The sequence below is a fragment of the Podarcis liolepis genome (genome assembly GCF_965112155.1).
Source record: "Podarcis liolepis genome assembly, chromosome: 5".
Lineage (NCBI taxonomy): Eukaryota > Metazoa > Chordata > Lepidosauria > Squamata > Lacertidae > Podarcis > Podarcis liolepis.
In genome coordinates, this window is record NC_139556.1 from 21,371,876 (window position 1) to 21,389,365 (window position 17,490).

General features: G+C 43.2%; 1 protein-coding gene across 14 annotated transcripts in view; it reads right to left on the minus strand.

Annotated features, from left to right (window-relative positions):
* LOC310706466 (disks large homolog 5-like) overlaps positions 1 to 11,459 on the minus strand; it is a 103,447-nt gene extending 91,988 nt beyond the window's left edge. For 9 of the 14 annotated variants that reach the window (XM_083502294.1, XM_083502290.1, XM_083502293.1 and 6 more), the window contains exon 1: positions 9,593 to 11,459. In XM_083502294.1, the coding sequence (XP_083358420.1) occupies positions 9,593 to 9,947 (355 nt within the window). In that variant the 5' untranslated portion in view covers positions 9,948 to 11,459. Of the gene's footprint in view, positions 1 to 5,622; positions 6,509 to 6,824; positions 6,908 to 9,592 lie in introns of those variants that run through there. The other 5 variants (XM_083502284.1, XM_083502282.1, XM_083502287.1 and 2 more) reach the window with 5 other exon arrangements.
* Positions 11,460 to 17,490: the final 6,031 nt, after the last annotated feature.

Consider the following 17,490-nt stretch of genomic DNA (forward strand, 5'->3'; position numbering starts at 1 on the left):
TTGGTGGGTTTTTTTTTTCTAAACACACATCTGTTTCTTCAACATGCTGCAGATGATGGAGAAATCAGGTAAGATGATTTGAGAGCTGCCCAAGTTTATAGTATATAGGAATTGTAGTACTAGATTGTCTTATACAGTATAGTTATTTGAAAGCATTTTAAAGGGGTAATGGGCAAACTTAAACAACATTTTAAAACCTTGCCTTTAAAAGCATTACACTGGTCATCGTAGGAGAAAATATTTCATGCCATGTTTTTATTTTTTTCTTATATTGCCAATTCTTTTCACTGGAAAAATGGAGGGAAAGTCCATGGTGTGACAATGAACCCAAGTTTTTAGGGTCCTCATATATTTATTCCCTTCAGCACTCAGGGAATGTGGAATGTGCTGCTTCATGGCTTATATTGCCTCTCTGCAAAGGCCCCAAAGTCTGCATAATCACCAATGCAGCAATAATAATAATAATATATCGAGCAAATTCAGACAAAACCCACATCATCTACATAATTTATTCCAAGTCAAGTGAGATTTATTTATATATGCTTTCCGTGCAATTACTGCACTCAAACTGGTACAATGGAATATTGTATGAGAAATCAAGTTTGTTACAAAAGTGAATACTCAAAACTATCAAATCACGGAATAATCTGAATAATCAAATTCTCAACAATTCATTATACTAAACCCACCATCAACATTACAACGACAAAATTACATAGTGATTCATTTTATCACCAGTAGAAAACAGCAGCAACAAAATATAGATTAAATTAAAAGGAGCAGAATCTGCAGCAAAATGTTATCGCGCAAGACGCTCCTGTTCAGAGTTCCAGCAAGCCAGTCACACCTTGTTTCAAAGTATTCCATTCCATTTCCACACACCCCTGCAACAAGACAGGCTCAGTCCTCAATAAACTGCCCCCCCACCTCCCCTCATCCCTACAATAGTTGTTTGGAACTTCTGCAAAACTCTCCTCCCACAAAGCCTGGAGATACCTCCGTTCTGTGCATGGATGTTTCCATTGCGGCAACACAAAAACCCACACTTGGTGAAATAGTTTGCTATTACCATATTAACTCGAATGTAATACACACCTTTTTTGGCCAAATTATGTCACAAAAATTAGACTGCGCATTAGTTTTGATGATGCATTTACATTCACCAGCAAATATTTTTTGGGTTTCAAGGTTTTGAAAATTGAGGTGCACATTAGGTTCGATGGCGCATGAGATTCATGTAAATATGGTAGTACAGGAACAATTAAGGTATTAGAAACACATAGCTAAAACTTCAGCTTTATAGAGAATATGTTTATTTAGAATCAGTGGCACTGTCACAGGAACAAGCATGGCTCCAACATCTTCATGGCTCTCTTAGGACAGGACTTTCCCAGCTCCTGTTCCAAAAAAACTTCCCCCATATACTGATGACATCTTTATCACCTGGACTCATAGACAGGAGTCAATGATGCAGGGAGATCGCTGAATTTACATCAAGAGATGTCAATACTATTACTTTCAGACTAATCTGAGGCAGTGGATTTCCAACGCATTATGTGTGCTAATCGGCAGACCAATGCCATAATGTCTGTGTTATCAACCACTGTTTTGTGAATTGTCACTGTCTACAGTTTTTCACATTTCATTTCCCGCTGACCTTGGTGTTTATTATTTTCTCCAGCTGTGTGTGTGTATGCATACACCTGTAACTTAGAATAACACTTCATACCTCCAATGTAGTCCACAAAAACATGTTAAGGTTCCCCGACTCTTTGCACCTTTAGCTAAAACCTGAACACCTTCAGTGTAGTCCAAGTGAAAAAATTGTTTCCCCCCCCCCCGACATATGAACACAAGTCATTAACAGGCCCAGAGCCAGTCAATAATGTGTGGTCTTATAAATGCATTCTCCAATAATTTGATCTGCAAATATCCTAAATGGAACCCCTTACTGCGTTTCATTTGGGAGTATACTGAAATCCCCTCAAAAAACATAACACACTAATGAAGAGAACCTTGCAAATCCCAGAAAAGGATGTTCTGACCCTGCCTAGGAGATTCATCCTTAGACGCACCAGCCAAGCAAAGAAGCACCCTTTTTCAGAAGGGGATTCCTTTGCTCCTCACAACATATTACCAGGAGCCACTACTGCTACATCCAGAAATCTTCCTGGCATGGAGTCATCCTTGATAGCTTTTAAAATAACTTTGAAAACATTTTTTATTCCTGTCCGTATTTAGCTAATTTGCTGTGGGGGGAGTTAACCACAGACTTTTAATTCTGTATTTGTATTTTATAATATTATTGTGTTGTGGTGTTATAAAATGTTCTCTTAAAACTGATTTGCAAGGGAAATGAGCCCTGAGAGTTGGGGGGGGGTAGGAACACATTACATTTTTTTCTGGTACTTTTAAAGTTTTTTATCAGAAGTTTTGCTGAGCTGTTAAAAAAGTTTAATTTTGGGGTTGTTTTAATTCTGTTATGCTTTCATCACTTTTTAACTATTATCTTTTATATGTTTTTAGCTTTCTGTATTTTATCTGCGTTAACTTGCGCAAGCCACCTTGAATCCTGGCCTGGGAAAAGGATATAAATGAATGAATGAATGAATGAATAAATCTTTGAACCATTTCATTTCACCAACTATTGTTAAGATTAACCACAGTTTAGGGTTAATATGTAACACTAAAATGGAACTGGAAGCTTCTGATCTCACTGTAGCCACGTTCTAAGACAGGGGAGCAGAGTACATAAGCTTGAGACTTGTTGCTGCTCATAGAACTGTAGAGGTGGAAGACACCCCCGAGGGTCATCTAGTCTAACCCCCTGCACTGCAGGAATCTCAACAAAAGCATCCATGACAGATGGCCATTCAACCTCTGTTTAAAAACCTCATCTTCATGACACTATATGCAAACCAAGACATTCTCTTTTCCCACCATGGTTGTCAATGAGGAAGTAAATTATGCTGTATGAACTAGTGACAGAGCAGTGTGATAATACACCTTGCCCACTCCCTCAGTTTTCTTCTATACATTCAGCTGATGAATGCAGGAAAGTGACTGATCTATTTGCACCAGCAAGCCAATAGCAAGTGACACATGCAATCATCTCGAGGTTCGGTTACTTAAACTGGAAAAAACCAAACTAGCGCATTTCATATAATGATGATGGTGTTTGGGAGTCTACAGGCAAGATTGTTAAAATGTATATACAGAACTCCTATTTCCAAATCGGCATCAAGAAACTGCTAATGCTCAGAACACAGATTCAGGTTTTGTCCTTCAAGATGTTATCTTTTTTATTTGGTCATGCTTTAATAACTGCAATGCATCAGAGCTATGACTCAGGAAAAAAACCACATCATCAAGACAGAGTGTGTGTGTTTTGAGCAAAAGTTTTGCTTTGTCATCCAATACACATTTCCGTTTGGTATTCCCAGCCAACCTACAAAGCTGTCAGACACAATACCCTCAATTTAGTAACTTCACTATTATAACTCTGCCAAAGCAATTAAGTAAAGCTGCAATCCTATGTCTGCTACTAGAGGTTCATTGAGCAAAATGGGACTTGCAGCCTAATGTACATTATTCAGAAGTACAGTGGTACCTCGAGTTACAAACGCCTCAGGTTACAAATGCTTCCGGTTACAAATTCCGCTAACCTGGAAGAGTTATCTCGAGTTGAGAACTTCACTCCAGGATGAGAACAGAAATCATGTGCTGGCAGCGCAGCGGCAGCAAGAGGCCCCATTAGCGAAAGCACTCCTCTAGTTAAGAATAGTTTCAGTTTAAGAACGGACCTCCGGAACGAATTAAGTTCGTAACTAGAGGTATGTTTTACCAATGAAGACATAAAAAAAAATGTGACAACTGAGATGAGTCATCCATAACTCAAGACTTATCAGGAGCGCCTAGTTGCCTGGCAACTCTTATTTAAGTCATAACAGTTGCTGGGCAACAAAACTGCATTTGCTTATCCTCGCCTTTACACCTCACCTTTACACCTCCTTGGAGCAGGAACCTGGCTTTTTTAGGTAGCTAAAACTGGCTTCCAGTTCCTTAGTTGCAATTCTGTATTTGACTCAAAGGTGCAAAGTAAGTAACTAGGATTTGAATGGCAGCACAGCCAAAAATATTTGGCATCCCCAAATGTTTGCTTGGCTTACTAGGTAGCCACTATTTGTGGCTGCCTGCGACAGGTGCAGAGGGAGCTCAGGTGTGAGATTGGGTCTTTGCTCAATTACAGTGGAATCTGGAAAAGGTAAGTAACTGAAATGAACAGCCTAAGAAGCTCCGGCTTCTTCTTAGCTCCTCTTCAATTTTCTAGGAGAACTCAGAAAGAAGATTGTGCTGCCATTCCCCTTGCTAGCCAGGGGGCATTCACCCTTGCTGGATTTCTGTAGGACTGACCCTGGGCAACCTCAATATCATAGAATTGTAGAGTTGGGAGGGCCCCTGAGGATCATCTAGTCCAACCCGCTGCAATGTAGGAATATGCAGTTGTTCCGTATGGGGACTGAACCTGCAAACTTGGCGCTATCAGCACCATGCTCTAATCAGCTGAGCTACCCAGGCAGCTATAGCCATGTGTCACTAGCAGACTGCCCTCTACCACATGCCCGAGCAGAGCTACACAAATAATAAATGCAACATATATAATAAAAGTATTACTTGTGATAGAAAAACAGGCCATGTCCTGCCAAACGTCTCAAGTGTCCTCCTACTGTGGCGCCAGCTCCGGAGGACTGCAAGTGGCTTCCAGGCTAGCTAAGGGTCCAACCCCCCCTCTCAAAAAGCACCCCCATTCTCACTTCAAACAGAGCCCCAAAGGAAATCAGACACACAGAGAAAGAAGACTGCCCATGACATTTCTCTTTAAAATCAACATGCCTCCCAAAATCCTAGATTTTGTGCCAGCTACACACATATTCATGTTTTCTTCTATGTATGCCATGATACTATCCAAATAACCATGATGATTTTATGCAGCTATCTTGACAGTGATATGGCAAATAGCAACCCTTCTCTGACCGCACGGCACTAAACGTTACAAACACAGAATACTCACAAAGAAGAGCAGAAGCCTTAACATTTTGGTTCCTGTCCACATATTCAAAGCACAGTAAACTGTTTATCACTTTAAACTCCAGCAAGAGCATTCAAAGAGATGATTGGCTGTCGCCAAACAAGCCTGTAATTTAATTGTGTTTGCCCTAAATTCCTTCATTAACTATACTCTAAATAAGGAGACGGCTGGCTGAGGGAAAGGGCCTTAGGCTAAGCCAAATGGAAACAAACGTGACACAGTCAGAATATATGCATTTTCTTTATCCTATAGATATTCAGAAATGCTTTCCTTGGCTTTTATATCTTTTTTAAAAAAGTTATTTTTTAAGTATTTAATTGTATTTTGACAAAGTAATAATCATAAATAAATAAGAATAAAAAGGTGCACCCCACCACTGAGACCATTCCATTGTAACTATCCAACCTCCCAAAATTTAAACACCTCTTGCAGCGGTTTGACCCCTTTCCATTTTAACAGTACATATTCTACAAACACCCTCCATATCTCCTCAAAATCATTTATATCTAACATACAATAAAAAGACAAGTCACCTCTTCAGGAGTTGCAGTGACCCAGTCACAGAGAACTGGTCACAAAGCGAAGGTTTGTCCTCAGGGTGAGGGACTGAGGTAGGCCTGAACTCCAAATTAAAGGCAAGAAGACACTTGCAAGGAACCCCAGGGAACCGTGGGGATCTGTAAAGGTGCCTAAATGTTCCCCCCAGAACAGATTTCCCACAGCACCGCCATAGGAAAACAACTCCCACAGTTATTTAGAAGAAAGTTGCATCAGTTAAAAGCACATGAAATATTTACCCGAAAAAAATTCACCTCAGAATGAAGGAGCCTCCCCAAATCTAACACATGGCTCTGTCAGCACTAACGAAGATGACAGTTTAGAAGGAAAACTGTCAGAGAGGTAGCCATATTCGTCTGTGGCAGCAAAGTCCACAATATTTAGGGAAGTTTTTAATGCCTGATGTTTTATTGTATTTTTAATGTTTTGTTGGAAGCCATCCAAAGCCCAACAAAACCAGATGGGTGGGGTATAAATATATTATTATTTATTTATTATTATTATTATTATTATTATTATTATTATTATTATTATTATTCCCAATCCTCATTCTGACCCAGGCAGATGAAAACAGCAAAGATATACAGGCTCTATAATCCCAAACACGCAATTTAAAATCCTTTGGAGAAAGAAACCCAGCAGCATCCTCAAGGATTGCTGGAACTGGAAATTAACTTGAGAGAGAATTTACCACTTAGCTGCCCCATAGTGTCTCAACTGCAGTCTACATTCTACTCAAGTCATCGCTAAAAGCACCTCAGGAATATTTATTTTGAGGCCACCACATTCACAAGGAGGTGTCATTTGTGTGAAATAGTGTCTCCACTAGAGGGTGAATCTGTCACGACAGATACCACAGAAGGGAACTGGCTCCAGTTTACGTCAGACACTCGCCAACTTGTTTGAGGGTTAATGGCCATATTTGCCATTTTTTGCTAGGTCTGATGCAGAGATGCCAGATCTAACATGGTAAGTTACGTAAGACATTTCTATAATAAAGAATGTTAGCCAAACAAGTCTAGGTCAAATATTACAGATAATAAAGCAAAGTTCCTCAAAATGTCAGAAGTGGTCCGGAAACTTTGCTCCAAACACCCTCAACAGGGCTTCAAGATTCCTCCCTATATTCACTGCCCCCAAGATGAATCAAGAGAGTCTTAGGCAAGTCTCAACCTACCCTGCCTCACATGGTTGTTGTATTGTTCCACAACTCTTCCCATATTGGCTGTTTCTCATGGAAACTCAAATGTTGGCACACGATCTGGGACTTTCTTTGGAGCTCAGTTCACTACCCCTTGCGAATGGAGTGTACCCTAAGGGAACTGGATGCAAGTTGCTTTGAGAGTCAAATCAGATATAATAGTGGCAGACACACTTGTTTATAAGTCTGCTCTGTTATATAGGCTGATTTTTCGAGCAGGTGACAGTATGTGCCTTCAAGCACTTCCCAGTGTTAGAAACTCAGATATATAAGCTAGGCACCAAATGGTTCATTAAACCAGGGTTGCAGTTGTCAAAACAGAAAGTCCACTTGCCATTTGGGGGCCAGACAGCTCAAAAGTCTTATTTTTCCACCACCATGTGGTGGACCTGTAAAAGGGTAACGGAGTATTGGGAAATAATTCATAATGGATTGAAATGAAATGTCTGAAAGTACTTTTCCCAAAAAAAAAACCAGAGTCCTTTTTGCTGGGGATAATTCAGATGGAAATTTCCAGGTGTCAAAAATGACTATTTATGTATGCCACTACGTCTGTGTTTTGTTAGCCCTAAAATGGAAAACGAGCAAGGTCCCAACTAAAGAAAAATGGCAACTTAAATTGATGGAATATGTGCAGCTTGTGGACCTAACATGTAGAATAAGAGAAAAAGAAGAGCATACATTCAAAGAAGATTGGAAAATGCTTATTGAATATATGAGGGAAATTGTGTACATTTGAAAACATTGGCAGCCTAAAGAAAATTCAACAGTGTAAACAAGTTGTGAGGGATGTATTAATGGAATACTGAATGGTTTAGTTTATGTAAAATATGCAGGGATTTATGATATGCAAATTGAACCATGGAAAGAGATGGGAAGTCACAGATAAAATATCACTGATATAATTCTACAGGATGTGTTGCTAGTGTGTGAAAACAAGCAAGATCCAAGGATCCCCAGGCATGCACCTCCAGATGGTGGAGACCTCAGGCACCCATCCCAGCATGCAAGCATCTTCACTTGGTTGCAAGTGGCTGATAGCCAATGCAACTGGTGAATTTCAAACGCTGTTCTCGCCCCTCAATCAATCTCCGATACTGGAAATGGGTATGGGGGGGGGGAGTCTGAAGTGAAAAGGAGAATCCTGCACCCCCAATTTGCATCAGACCACTGTCTCTACAGTAGCCCACTAAACTATGCCTTTGTCTGAGACAATCTGCAGATAAGCGTCTTGGCAAAGGTGTCTTGTGGAAGGTTCCTGCATTGAGGAAATGTGGACAACTTTCAAACTCATAATTAAAACCAAACTTCTCTTAGCTCCTCTCACTTCCCAAGCAAGAATAGTCAAAGCATACAGGAAGGCTCTGTTGCCTTTCTACCCATGGATGAAGTCAAGTCCTGTCGTATTCCACCAGACCACTCCAGTTCAGTCATCCACCAACAGAAATAATTTCAACACTGCAATTGGCCCTGAAGATTTTAGTGGCTCATCCACATTGGATGTAACAGCATTGCTGACGGAGGGCAAAATTTCAGTTTTCCACTTACCAATACATTCGCTGCCTTCCAGGCACAGTAATGGTTAAAGGCAGTAATTAAACAAATATGCAGCTTCTCCAAAAATGTAATATCAGGAAGCAATATCTGCTTCAACATTTGTACTTGCTCAACAAGTAGAGGCACCTTGTTGCAGAAAAGAAGCAAGGCTCGTGAACATAATAGTGAGGAGGAAAAAAGCAGATTAAGAACAATAACAACCCCTAAATCAGAGTATAGATAAAACTACCATCAGATCTCAGTCAATCTTCTGCCTGCCATCACTGTAGGGATCCTTTGGATCTGGACACAGTGACATATTGTGTGGTCTTAGTAGAAGGGGTCCACATATTTTGGCTTTGCTGTTTGCCATCTCCACAAAACCCTTTGGCCAAGTTCTGTGGCAGGCGCAAAGCACTCAGGGAAGGGAACAAAATTTGACCCTGTGCTGAGTTTCTGTAGAAGTGCCTCGTTGCTGCTGGCACCTTCTGCAAAGCCCAAATGGATGAGAGACCAGTAGCCTTTCCTCCCCTCAAGCTCCCTATTTATTTTTTTCCTGCCTCAACACTGCACTGGGCTTCTTCAGGAAGCACTAGCAGCACCTAACTGTTATAAATCTATTGCCCTACATGGTCACCAATATATATTTAAAAACTTGATACAATCATGTTGAAAACTGCATGCCTACGTTTCACACATGCACACCAAATAGCAGTAGAGTAAAAAACCATTTAGGCTACCCCTCCTAGCCTTCTCCAGCCTGGTGCTCTCTAGATGTTTTGAACCACAACTCTCATCAGTCACATCCAGCAGCGCTAATATGTGACATCCTTTCCCATTGCACAGAAGTTTGACACCCTCTATTAACAAAAACAACAGATTTTAAGCGGAGCTTTTTGCATCTGTTGTGCTTTCCTCTATTGCTCTTGGGTGCATTTTTCTCCTCTGGTTTGCATTATTTGCAATTGGCGCTATTGCTTTAACTTCGTATGTGTCACACTGCCTGGAGAGGGGCGATCTGCCAGTAATGCAACTTACTTCTACCGCCACCACCAATACTTTACAGCCTGGAATGTGCTACCATGCATTTCCTCCTGGCTCCCTGAATCAATGCAAAGCAGGCAAAGCACTCCCTTGGTCCCTGTATCCCAGGCTTCCCCCCCCCACCACCATGCTGCCCCCCACGAGTGAAGCAAAGCCCCACTCACCAGCCGCCTCGCCAGGCTGCGCGCCCGCCACGCCGTTATTCAGGTACAGGATGGAAAGCAGGTGAGGCTGCGTCTTCTCCAAGGCCACGCGCAGGTCCTGGAAGTGATCGCGGTCCTTGGCCAGGAGCAGCTTGATGAGCACGTCGGCCTTACAGGCGCTGGCCGAGACTCCCTCCTTCCCTCCATCATCGCTTCCTCCTCCCGTTACCATCCCGGCTTCCTGCAGCTCTCGCAAGTCGATGGGGCTCAAGGTCCCCGCGGCATCCAGCAGCTCGATCACCTTGTCCACCTCCGTCATGGCCTGGGCCAGACTCTGGTGACACTGGGCCAGCAGCTCCTTGTGCTTCGGCTCCATGGCAGCCGGGAGGCAGGCGCTGCAGCCCCGCCGAAAGTAACTCGCCAAACTCCTCGCCTCCCGGGAGGAAGAGCCGCGCGCCCGGTGCGCGCGCCGGAGGCACAGTTGCAAAGAGAAGATGCTTGGCTATGGTGCGTTGCGCCTTTGCCTTTCCTTTCCCTGTCTTCCTTCCTTCCTTCCTTCCTCCCTCCCCGCACAACAGGCCCCGCCCACCCCCTGCAATCAAAGGGAGCTGGACAACTTTTCTATTTCTTCCCCTGCTCTCCTCCCTCCCTCCAGACAAAGATCCAACGACCCCTCTTCCTTTTCCCACCGCAAAAGCAAGCGCAAAAGAGCGGCTACATTCCGCCTCCAACCCCCCTTCAAAGTCGCTACTCCGGGGGAGAAGATTTCCAGAGAAAAGGGGGGAAAGAGTGAGGGGGGAAAGGACTTATTTTTGCACACACTCAGGGCAAAGTTATGCAGAAGGGAAAACAACTGTTGCTCTTTCGCTGCCTCCTCGATCAAGCCCACCCACCCCTCGCTTCCCTCTGAATCCCCAAACTCCAAATCAAACAGGTAGCTCTTAAAAAATACCTTTCCTGCACCGGGTCATCACGCGCTGAAGACGGCGGAGGCTGGCGTGGTTCCTGCGTTCCCTAACAGTTCGGCACCTCCTGCCACCCACCAACTCCCACTTACGAGAGAAAAGCGGGGGGACCCTCTCCTTTTATTTTTATTTTCCCTCCCCCTCTTCTGTTTTCTTCCCTGCCAAAGCTTGGAGAGTTCAGCTGCAAGGTCCGAATTGGCTCCGCTTTGGGCAAAGGGCTCCCCGCTTCATCTCGGCCCTAAAAAAAATGAAAGCTCGAACCAACTTCTCTCCCACCCAGAGTTGTTGGGGTGTTTTCTTGCAGGGGAGAGGCCCCGTTTATACAAAAGAGGGAGGGATGGCGGTGGAAAAGCGAGGGGGGGGGCGAGGCTTCAATTCCTCCCAGGGCCTCCGCTCAGGAGCCCCGGCAGCCGCACGCAGCCATATTTGCTGCACCGGGCTTCTGCCGCTCCTGCAGTTTTTCCTGGGTGCAGGAAATGCATTTCCCTGCGTTGCCTGCGGCCGCCTTCCTCTCGGCTCCGGGAGAGAAGAAAGCGGGCGCCCGCTCCGCCCCCAGCAATGGAGAAGCGGGGGGAAAGGAAGAAAGGGAGAAAAAGTGAGGAGGGGAAAGGGGTGCAAAAGCGGGAGGCAACAAGCACCTAGCAGGAGGAGGAGGAGGAGGAAGGGATGAGGGCGATGGCCACTCGTGCTGCTGCTGCTGCCGCCGCCGTTGTTTGCTCCATGCTTTGGATCCTTTCTGTTGCTGCTGCTGCGCCTTTGCTCGGCTAAGTTTCGCCTTCCCAGCTCCCCGCCGCAGCTTCCTCCGCCATAGCTCGCCCTGGCCGTCAATCAAAAGAGCCTTTGCTTTGGCAAATGTGTAAGGCGAGGCAAACGGGAGGAGGAGCTCCCTCTTTCTCCAAGCCGCTCCCTGGCTCTGTTCAAGAGTTGCAAGGGAAAGGGCGGGGGTGGGGTGGTAGAAGCCCGTCCCACGCTTAATTACCGTCCTCCAACTGCACCTTTTAAATAGGTACAGGCAGCGCTGCCAAAAAAAAAGCTCTTTGGGATGGAAGTTATCATTTAACAAAGGCTGCTTTGGTGCTCCTTTGCTGTCTCCCCATGTGGACAGTCTTGCACGCAACACCCTTTCTCAACTTACCCATATCGACTACCTTGTAGTGAAGCTTTGTTCTTTGTGCTTCACCTGTCAGCAGCCAAGCAAGCTGCAGCATGATGACACACTTGCATGTTTATTCTATAGTAAGATAGCAGGCATCACCATTTTTCAGCTCTGGCTGGTTTGCCAGCTGCAGCTCCTTTGGGAATAGATAGAGATGACTTTGCCACTGTACACCATGCTCCGGTAACTTCCAGGCTGGGTTATTGCAATGCACTCTACGTCCGCCCTTGAAGAGGACTCTTAAGCTTCAATTGGACCAACATGCAGAAGCCAGGTGTCTGGTTGAGGTTCCATTTAGATCTCAGATAACTGGTGTTTTAAAACAGCTGCACTGGTTGCCAGTTTGTTTCAGGGCCCAATTCAAGGTGCTCATGCTACTATTTAAAGGTGTAAATGACTTAGGTCCCAAATATCTGAAAAACTGCCTCCTTCCCTATGGACCTTCTCAGGTGCTAAGATTGATAGAAGCATCCTCTTGTTGGTTCTTCTGTCCTCAGAGGCTCAGGAGATGGGTTTGGTCCAGGAAAGCGCATTCCCTGTGGCATTCCTAAATTGTGGAACTCCTTCCCTTCTGTGGTGGCACCTTCATAATACATCTTCTGGCAAATGCTGAAGATGCACCTTTTTAGCCTGGCTTTTGACACTTGAGCTATATATTTTTAGGACTCACCTTATTTTTGTGATTGCAAGTTGCTTTAAAGTGTTTTTAATAGTGTTCTAATGTTGTGACCTGTCCTGGGACCTTAGAGTGAAGGGTGGGTTAATATTCAACATCATCATCATCATCATCTGCTCAATTTGGAGTCAAACCATGCCTTTATCCACATGTTTGCCTATCCAGCCTATCATCTGTGCCCCCTCCTGTTAAAATTAAGGGGGTTTCAGGCGTACAACACCTGTATGGAGACTGAGATGGAAGGGTGGAAATGGATAGGAAAAACTAGCATTCCTGATTCAAGAGATTTAAAAAGCAAGGGGAGAGTCTCTGGGTTGCAAACTGAGAACCCAACATTTCCCATGAACTGCTCCTAGAGCAACTAACCTCAACTGGTCACAACATGAGGTAAGCAGGTATAGTCACAGAGAAGGAAATCCTGGGGAAACCCACCCGGATGGGCAGGGTATAAATAAATTATCATCATCATCATCATCCAAGCTCTTCCGTGTCGCTGTGGGAAGCCCAGGGCAACCAGGGTAGATACCTTATACAGGGCTCTAAATCTCTTAGTTCCAGGCATGGAAAGGCTGAGCATGGGACCAGAGGTCTCAAGTAGTCATACACATGCCTGACCACCGAATTACATCTGCATTCCCACAAGTGACATTTGAATGACTTCTTCTGCCACATATTACACAGTCTCATCCTGTTCCAACTTGCATGAGCTGACAGATTGACTGAAGCATGACTGGAAGCAGTTCCCTTTTTAAGCTCATCTTGTGGAAAATAACTTTGTCGAAATGAAGGAGTCTCAAGGTTGTGCTTTTAAAAATCACAACAGATGCACAGATAGCAGCAGAGAATGACACTGTATGGTGCATGTGCACACCAGCCTCCCTCAAGTCACTCTGCCCGCAGTATTTCCTGTCCCCCTTTGGTTCTTCTCATCACCTACACTGGGGTGGACAGAAGGTAGACCAGGATTTATTGGTAGATTTCTAGGCGATTTGCTATAGATCGGCAAGGATTTCTGATTCTAACTGCTTAACAATAGCAATCAAAAAACCACTGTTCCCACCTAAGTCCCCATCTGCCCTATGTATTTAAAGCAATATCATACCACTTTAAATAGGCATGGCTCCTCCCAAAGAATCATGGGGACTGTAGTTTGTTAAGAGTGGAATAAGGGTCACCTAACAATTCTCAACACTCTTAACAACTAGTTCTCAGGATTCTTTGGGGGAAGCGCTATTTATAGTGGTATGGTACTGCTTTAAATGCATAGTGCAGATGGGGCCTAAATTAGGCTGGTGAAATGAAGAATGCTAATTGGGATTAGACTTTTGCATGGAAAGGACTCTGAGCTCAGTTAAGATCTGGTACCGACAACAAGTTCCTGGACTCCGTATGTGCTCAGAGATAGCCTGTTCTTTCATTGTAGTTGCCTTGATCTGGATGGTAGATCCTGAGCAGGGATAGTCAACATAGTGCCATCCAGATATTGTTGACTACAACTCCCATCATCCATGACAACTGGTCTTGCTAGCTGGGACTGATGGCAGCTCTAGTCCAAACCTTCAGGCATTGCAGGGGGTTGGACGAGATGATCATCAGGGCCCCTTCCAACTCTACAGTTCTATGACAACATGTTGGCTATCCCTGATCTTGGATCCAGTTTTGGTTTTTACAAGAACTTCAAGAAGCCAGAGACCTGCCAACCTCCGCCTTAGATTGCCTGCCAGCTTCTGTCCCACTTCCCATTTTCCACTCCAACCTAATAGCTGTTCTAACCAGGAGGAGGCTGCAAAAAACTGTATCGCTGTGATGGGTTTTCCAGCCTTCATCTGTAAGATTGAAAATATAGGACATTATAGGCAATTGGCAGCTCAAGCTGGTCCCCCAGCAGTGTCCCAAGGACCTCTCCTATTATTTGTGATGTGCTGATGAACAAACATAAAAAGAAATCTGGTCTCACTGCAACTTTTTTGCCCAAGTTGTTTCTTCTGAAGAGAACCCTCAACATTTGTCTTTGAATTTTGCTTTAAGTGATGTTTTGGTGGCAACTTGTATAAATACATCTATATAGCACACAAAGTATTATCATCACAATTGTCTTGTAACACAGTAACCATTGAAAGTAAGCCAGTATTATTATCCCCACATTTTGGATGGGCAGCTGAGACTGAGAATATATACAGTGGTACCTCGGGTTACATACGCTTCAGGTTACAGACTCCGCTAACCCAGAAATAGTACCTCGGGTTAAAAACTTTGCTTCAGGATGAGAACAGAAATCATGCTCCGGCGGCAGCAGGAGGCCCCATTAGCTAAAGTGATGCTTCAGGTTAAGAACAGTTTCAGGTTAAGAACAGACCTCCGGAACGAATTAAGTACTTAACCTGAGGTACCACTGTATATGCCTTCCTTAAGACCACCTAATAAGTTTATGGCTGTAAGATTTCAACCATTGACCTGCACCACAGATCATTCTCTTAGCTTCAATGTTACACCAGCAGTTGTCCTTTTTTTACTGTTTGCAAAGGACTGCAGAGATGCTAAAGGTACTAAATGGAGAGCAGTTGGGATTAATATAATTTTTTAAAAAACCTAAGTATGTGGTAGGTGATCACTTAGCATACCCGAATCATTGCCATTTTGCATTCCCATAGAGAAGTTGGATAAACAGTTTTTAAAGGTGGAATCTCCTCTTCTCACCCACTTTTTCATTTCAATATATGTTTACTAATTGGGTAATCATTGCAATTGCAGAGTGGGGTGGTAGTTATTACTGGTTTAGGACTTGGGGGACATTATTGTTTCGTTCTATTTTTCTTCTTGTTTTCATTCTGTAATTTGTGTTTGTTTTTACCTTGTATTTTTATGCTGTGAACCACCCTGAGATTTTCGGATGAAGGGTGGTATACAATTTTTAAAGAAACAGACAGATTTATGATGATTTACAGAACGAAATGATGTATATGGTGGAGATGGAAAAGCCTTTTGGGTGTTCATGTCAAATGCTCAGAAAACCATTCCAGAGTTGGTTTTGTTTTGTTTTAAAAAGTTTTACTTGAACACTCAAAAAGCCCAATTAATTTTTGGGCGAACCAGATCGCGTCCACCCATCCCCTGATGTCAGGGAGGACACTAGGCTACAACCTGACGCCTAGCTTTGCATGTGGAGGAAATATTTTTGTACAAAGTAGTAAGTATTCAATCCTGTGACACCCCTCCTCCATGGTCTGAAGTGGGACAGCCCAACCCTAGACATAGGCTTCCCCCTCAGTAAGAAGGGGGCCATGGCATGAGATTTAGAACACATTTACAGTTGCCATGGAAATATAGCCTGGTGGGTAAGTTCTCCATCCCTCACCTGCTATGAAGTTGTACTGCCCAGAGCCAGTCATTGTCCCATGATGGGTCTCTACAGCCACACCAATGGTCACCAAGAATATGGACCTTCTTCTTCTTCTTTGGCGATCACTCATAGCTGAGTAAGATTGTCTTCCATAAACACGGTTTTAACAGTGAGTCCGTAAGTGACTGTGGAGGCCAGTTCTGGATCCACACATCCTTCCACAGTGGGGACATTGGTTCCCAGGCGGGAGTTGATCATGGTGAGGATTTGCCAAGTGTGCCTTCCTCTTAGCATGTTTCTCCCTTGCATCTTGAATTCGAGTGTCTTCAAAGCACACCTTTGGTAAAGGCTGTTTTCCAATTGGAGCGCTCGCAGGCCAGGGTTTCCTAGTTGTCAGTGTTTAGACTACATTTTTTTAGATTTGCCTTGAGGCAGTCTTTAAACCTCTTTTGTTGACCACCAGCATTACGCTTTCCATTTTTAAGTTCGCAATAGAGTAGTTGCTTTGGAAGACGATCATCAGGCATCCGCACAACATGACCAGTCCAACAAAGTTGATGTTAAAGAATCAGGGCTTCAACACTGGTGATCTTTGCTTCTTCTAGTACACTGGTATTAGTTTGCCTGTCTTCCCAAGTGGTGTGTAAAATTTCAGTACACAGAGTGGTTGTGGTGGGGCACTGTTGACAACTACTTTTTAATAGTGGCCAGAGAGATCCCATTTCAAGGAAATACTTCTTCATCAAGGGAAAAAGTTCAGGAGATGCTTCCTGTTGCTTTCAAGCCATTGTCAAGGAAATAACCCCTGATCACCCCCCCATCCCGACAAGATGCCTTGGAACACATTGGACACACTGAGCATTTATGAATAAATTACATAAGCTAATGCAATAAGTGTAATTCCTTTGTAAAATATTATGTATATCTATGATGAAGTAACATTTTTACTTAAAAACCCCACTCCCCCATATCGTTACTGTTCGCATCCGTCTTGGGAGAAATGGAAGAGTGTGCCTTCAGGGGTAAAGCTGGATAGTTACAGTGCTTCTATTTTTTAATGTATTTTATATTTTTTTCTGTTTTATTTATGGTTTTCAGTTTTATACATTTCAATAAATTTACAATCATTTTAACATTTAAAAACTTGACTTTCTTACCCCCCTTTCTGCGGTTCCTTAATTTTTAATATTTTCTGCATATCCAAATTAACTTAATCTGCTCATTTATTCATCTGCTTTAAATATATACCCTTATAAAACTGCAGGTTATTGCAATAATCCTGTCAATGTTCTTATCTGTTTACAGTTTGTAAATATTCAGTAAACCGTTTCCATTCTTTTATAAAAAGTTTGTTATATTGATTTCTTATTTCTCCGGTAAGTTTCGCCACTTCTGCATATTCCATTAAGTTTTTATATCTATTCTTCCTTTGCTGGGACTTCTTCTTTCCATTTTTGGGCAAGTAACATTCTTGCTGCTGTAGTCACATACATGAATAAATTTCTATAGTTTGGGTAGTTCTGTCCCTATAATTCCCAAAAGGCTCCTCGCTGTATATGTTTGCTTCCAATCCATGAGGGAGAATTGCTATCTTCAGAGAACTGTCCTTTTCTGCATCTATTGCTCTATAAAGACATTTTCTTAATTGCTATGTAAAATAAACAAGCACATATTCCACAAATTCAGGGCAACTGATATGCAAAGAGGTTTGGGGTTTGGGTGCGATGCATCTTTCCTCCAAAGGCATTCATATCAGGAAACCCAGCATGATTAAATATGATA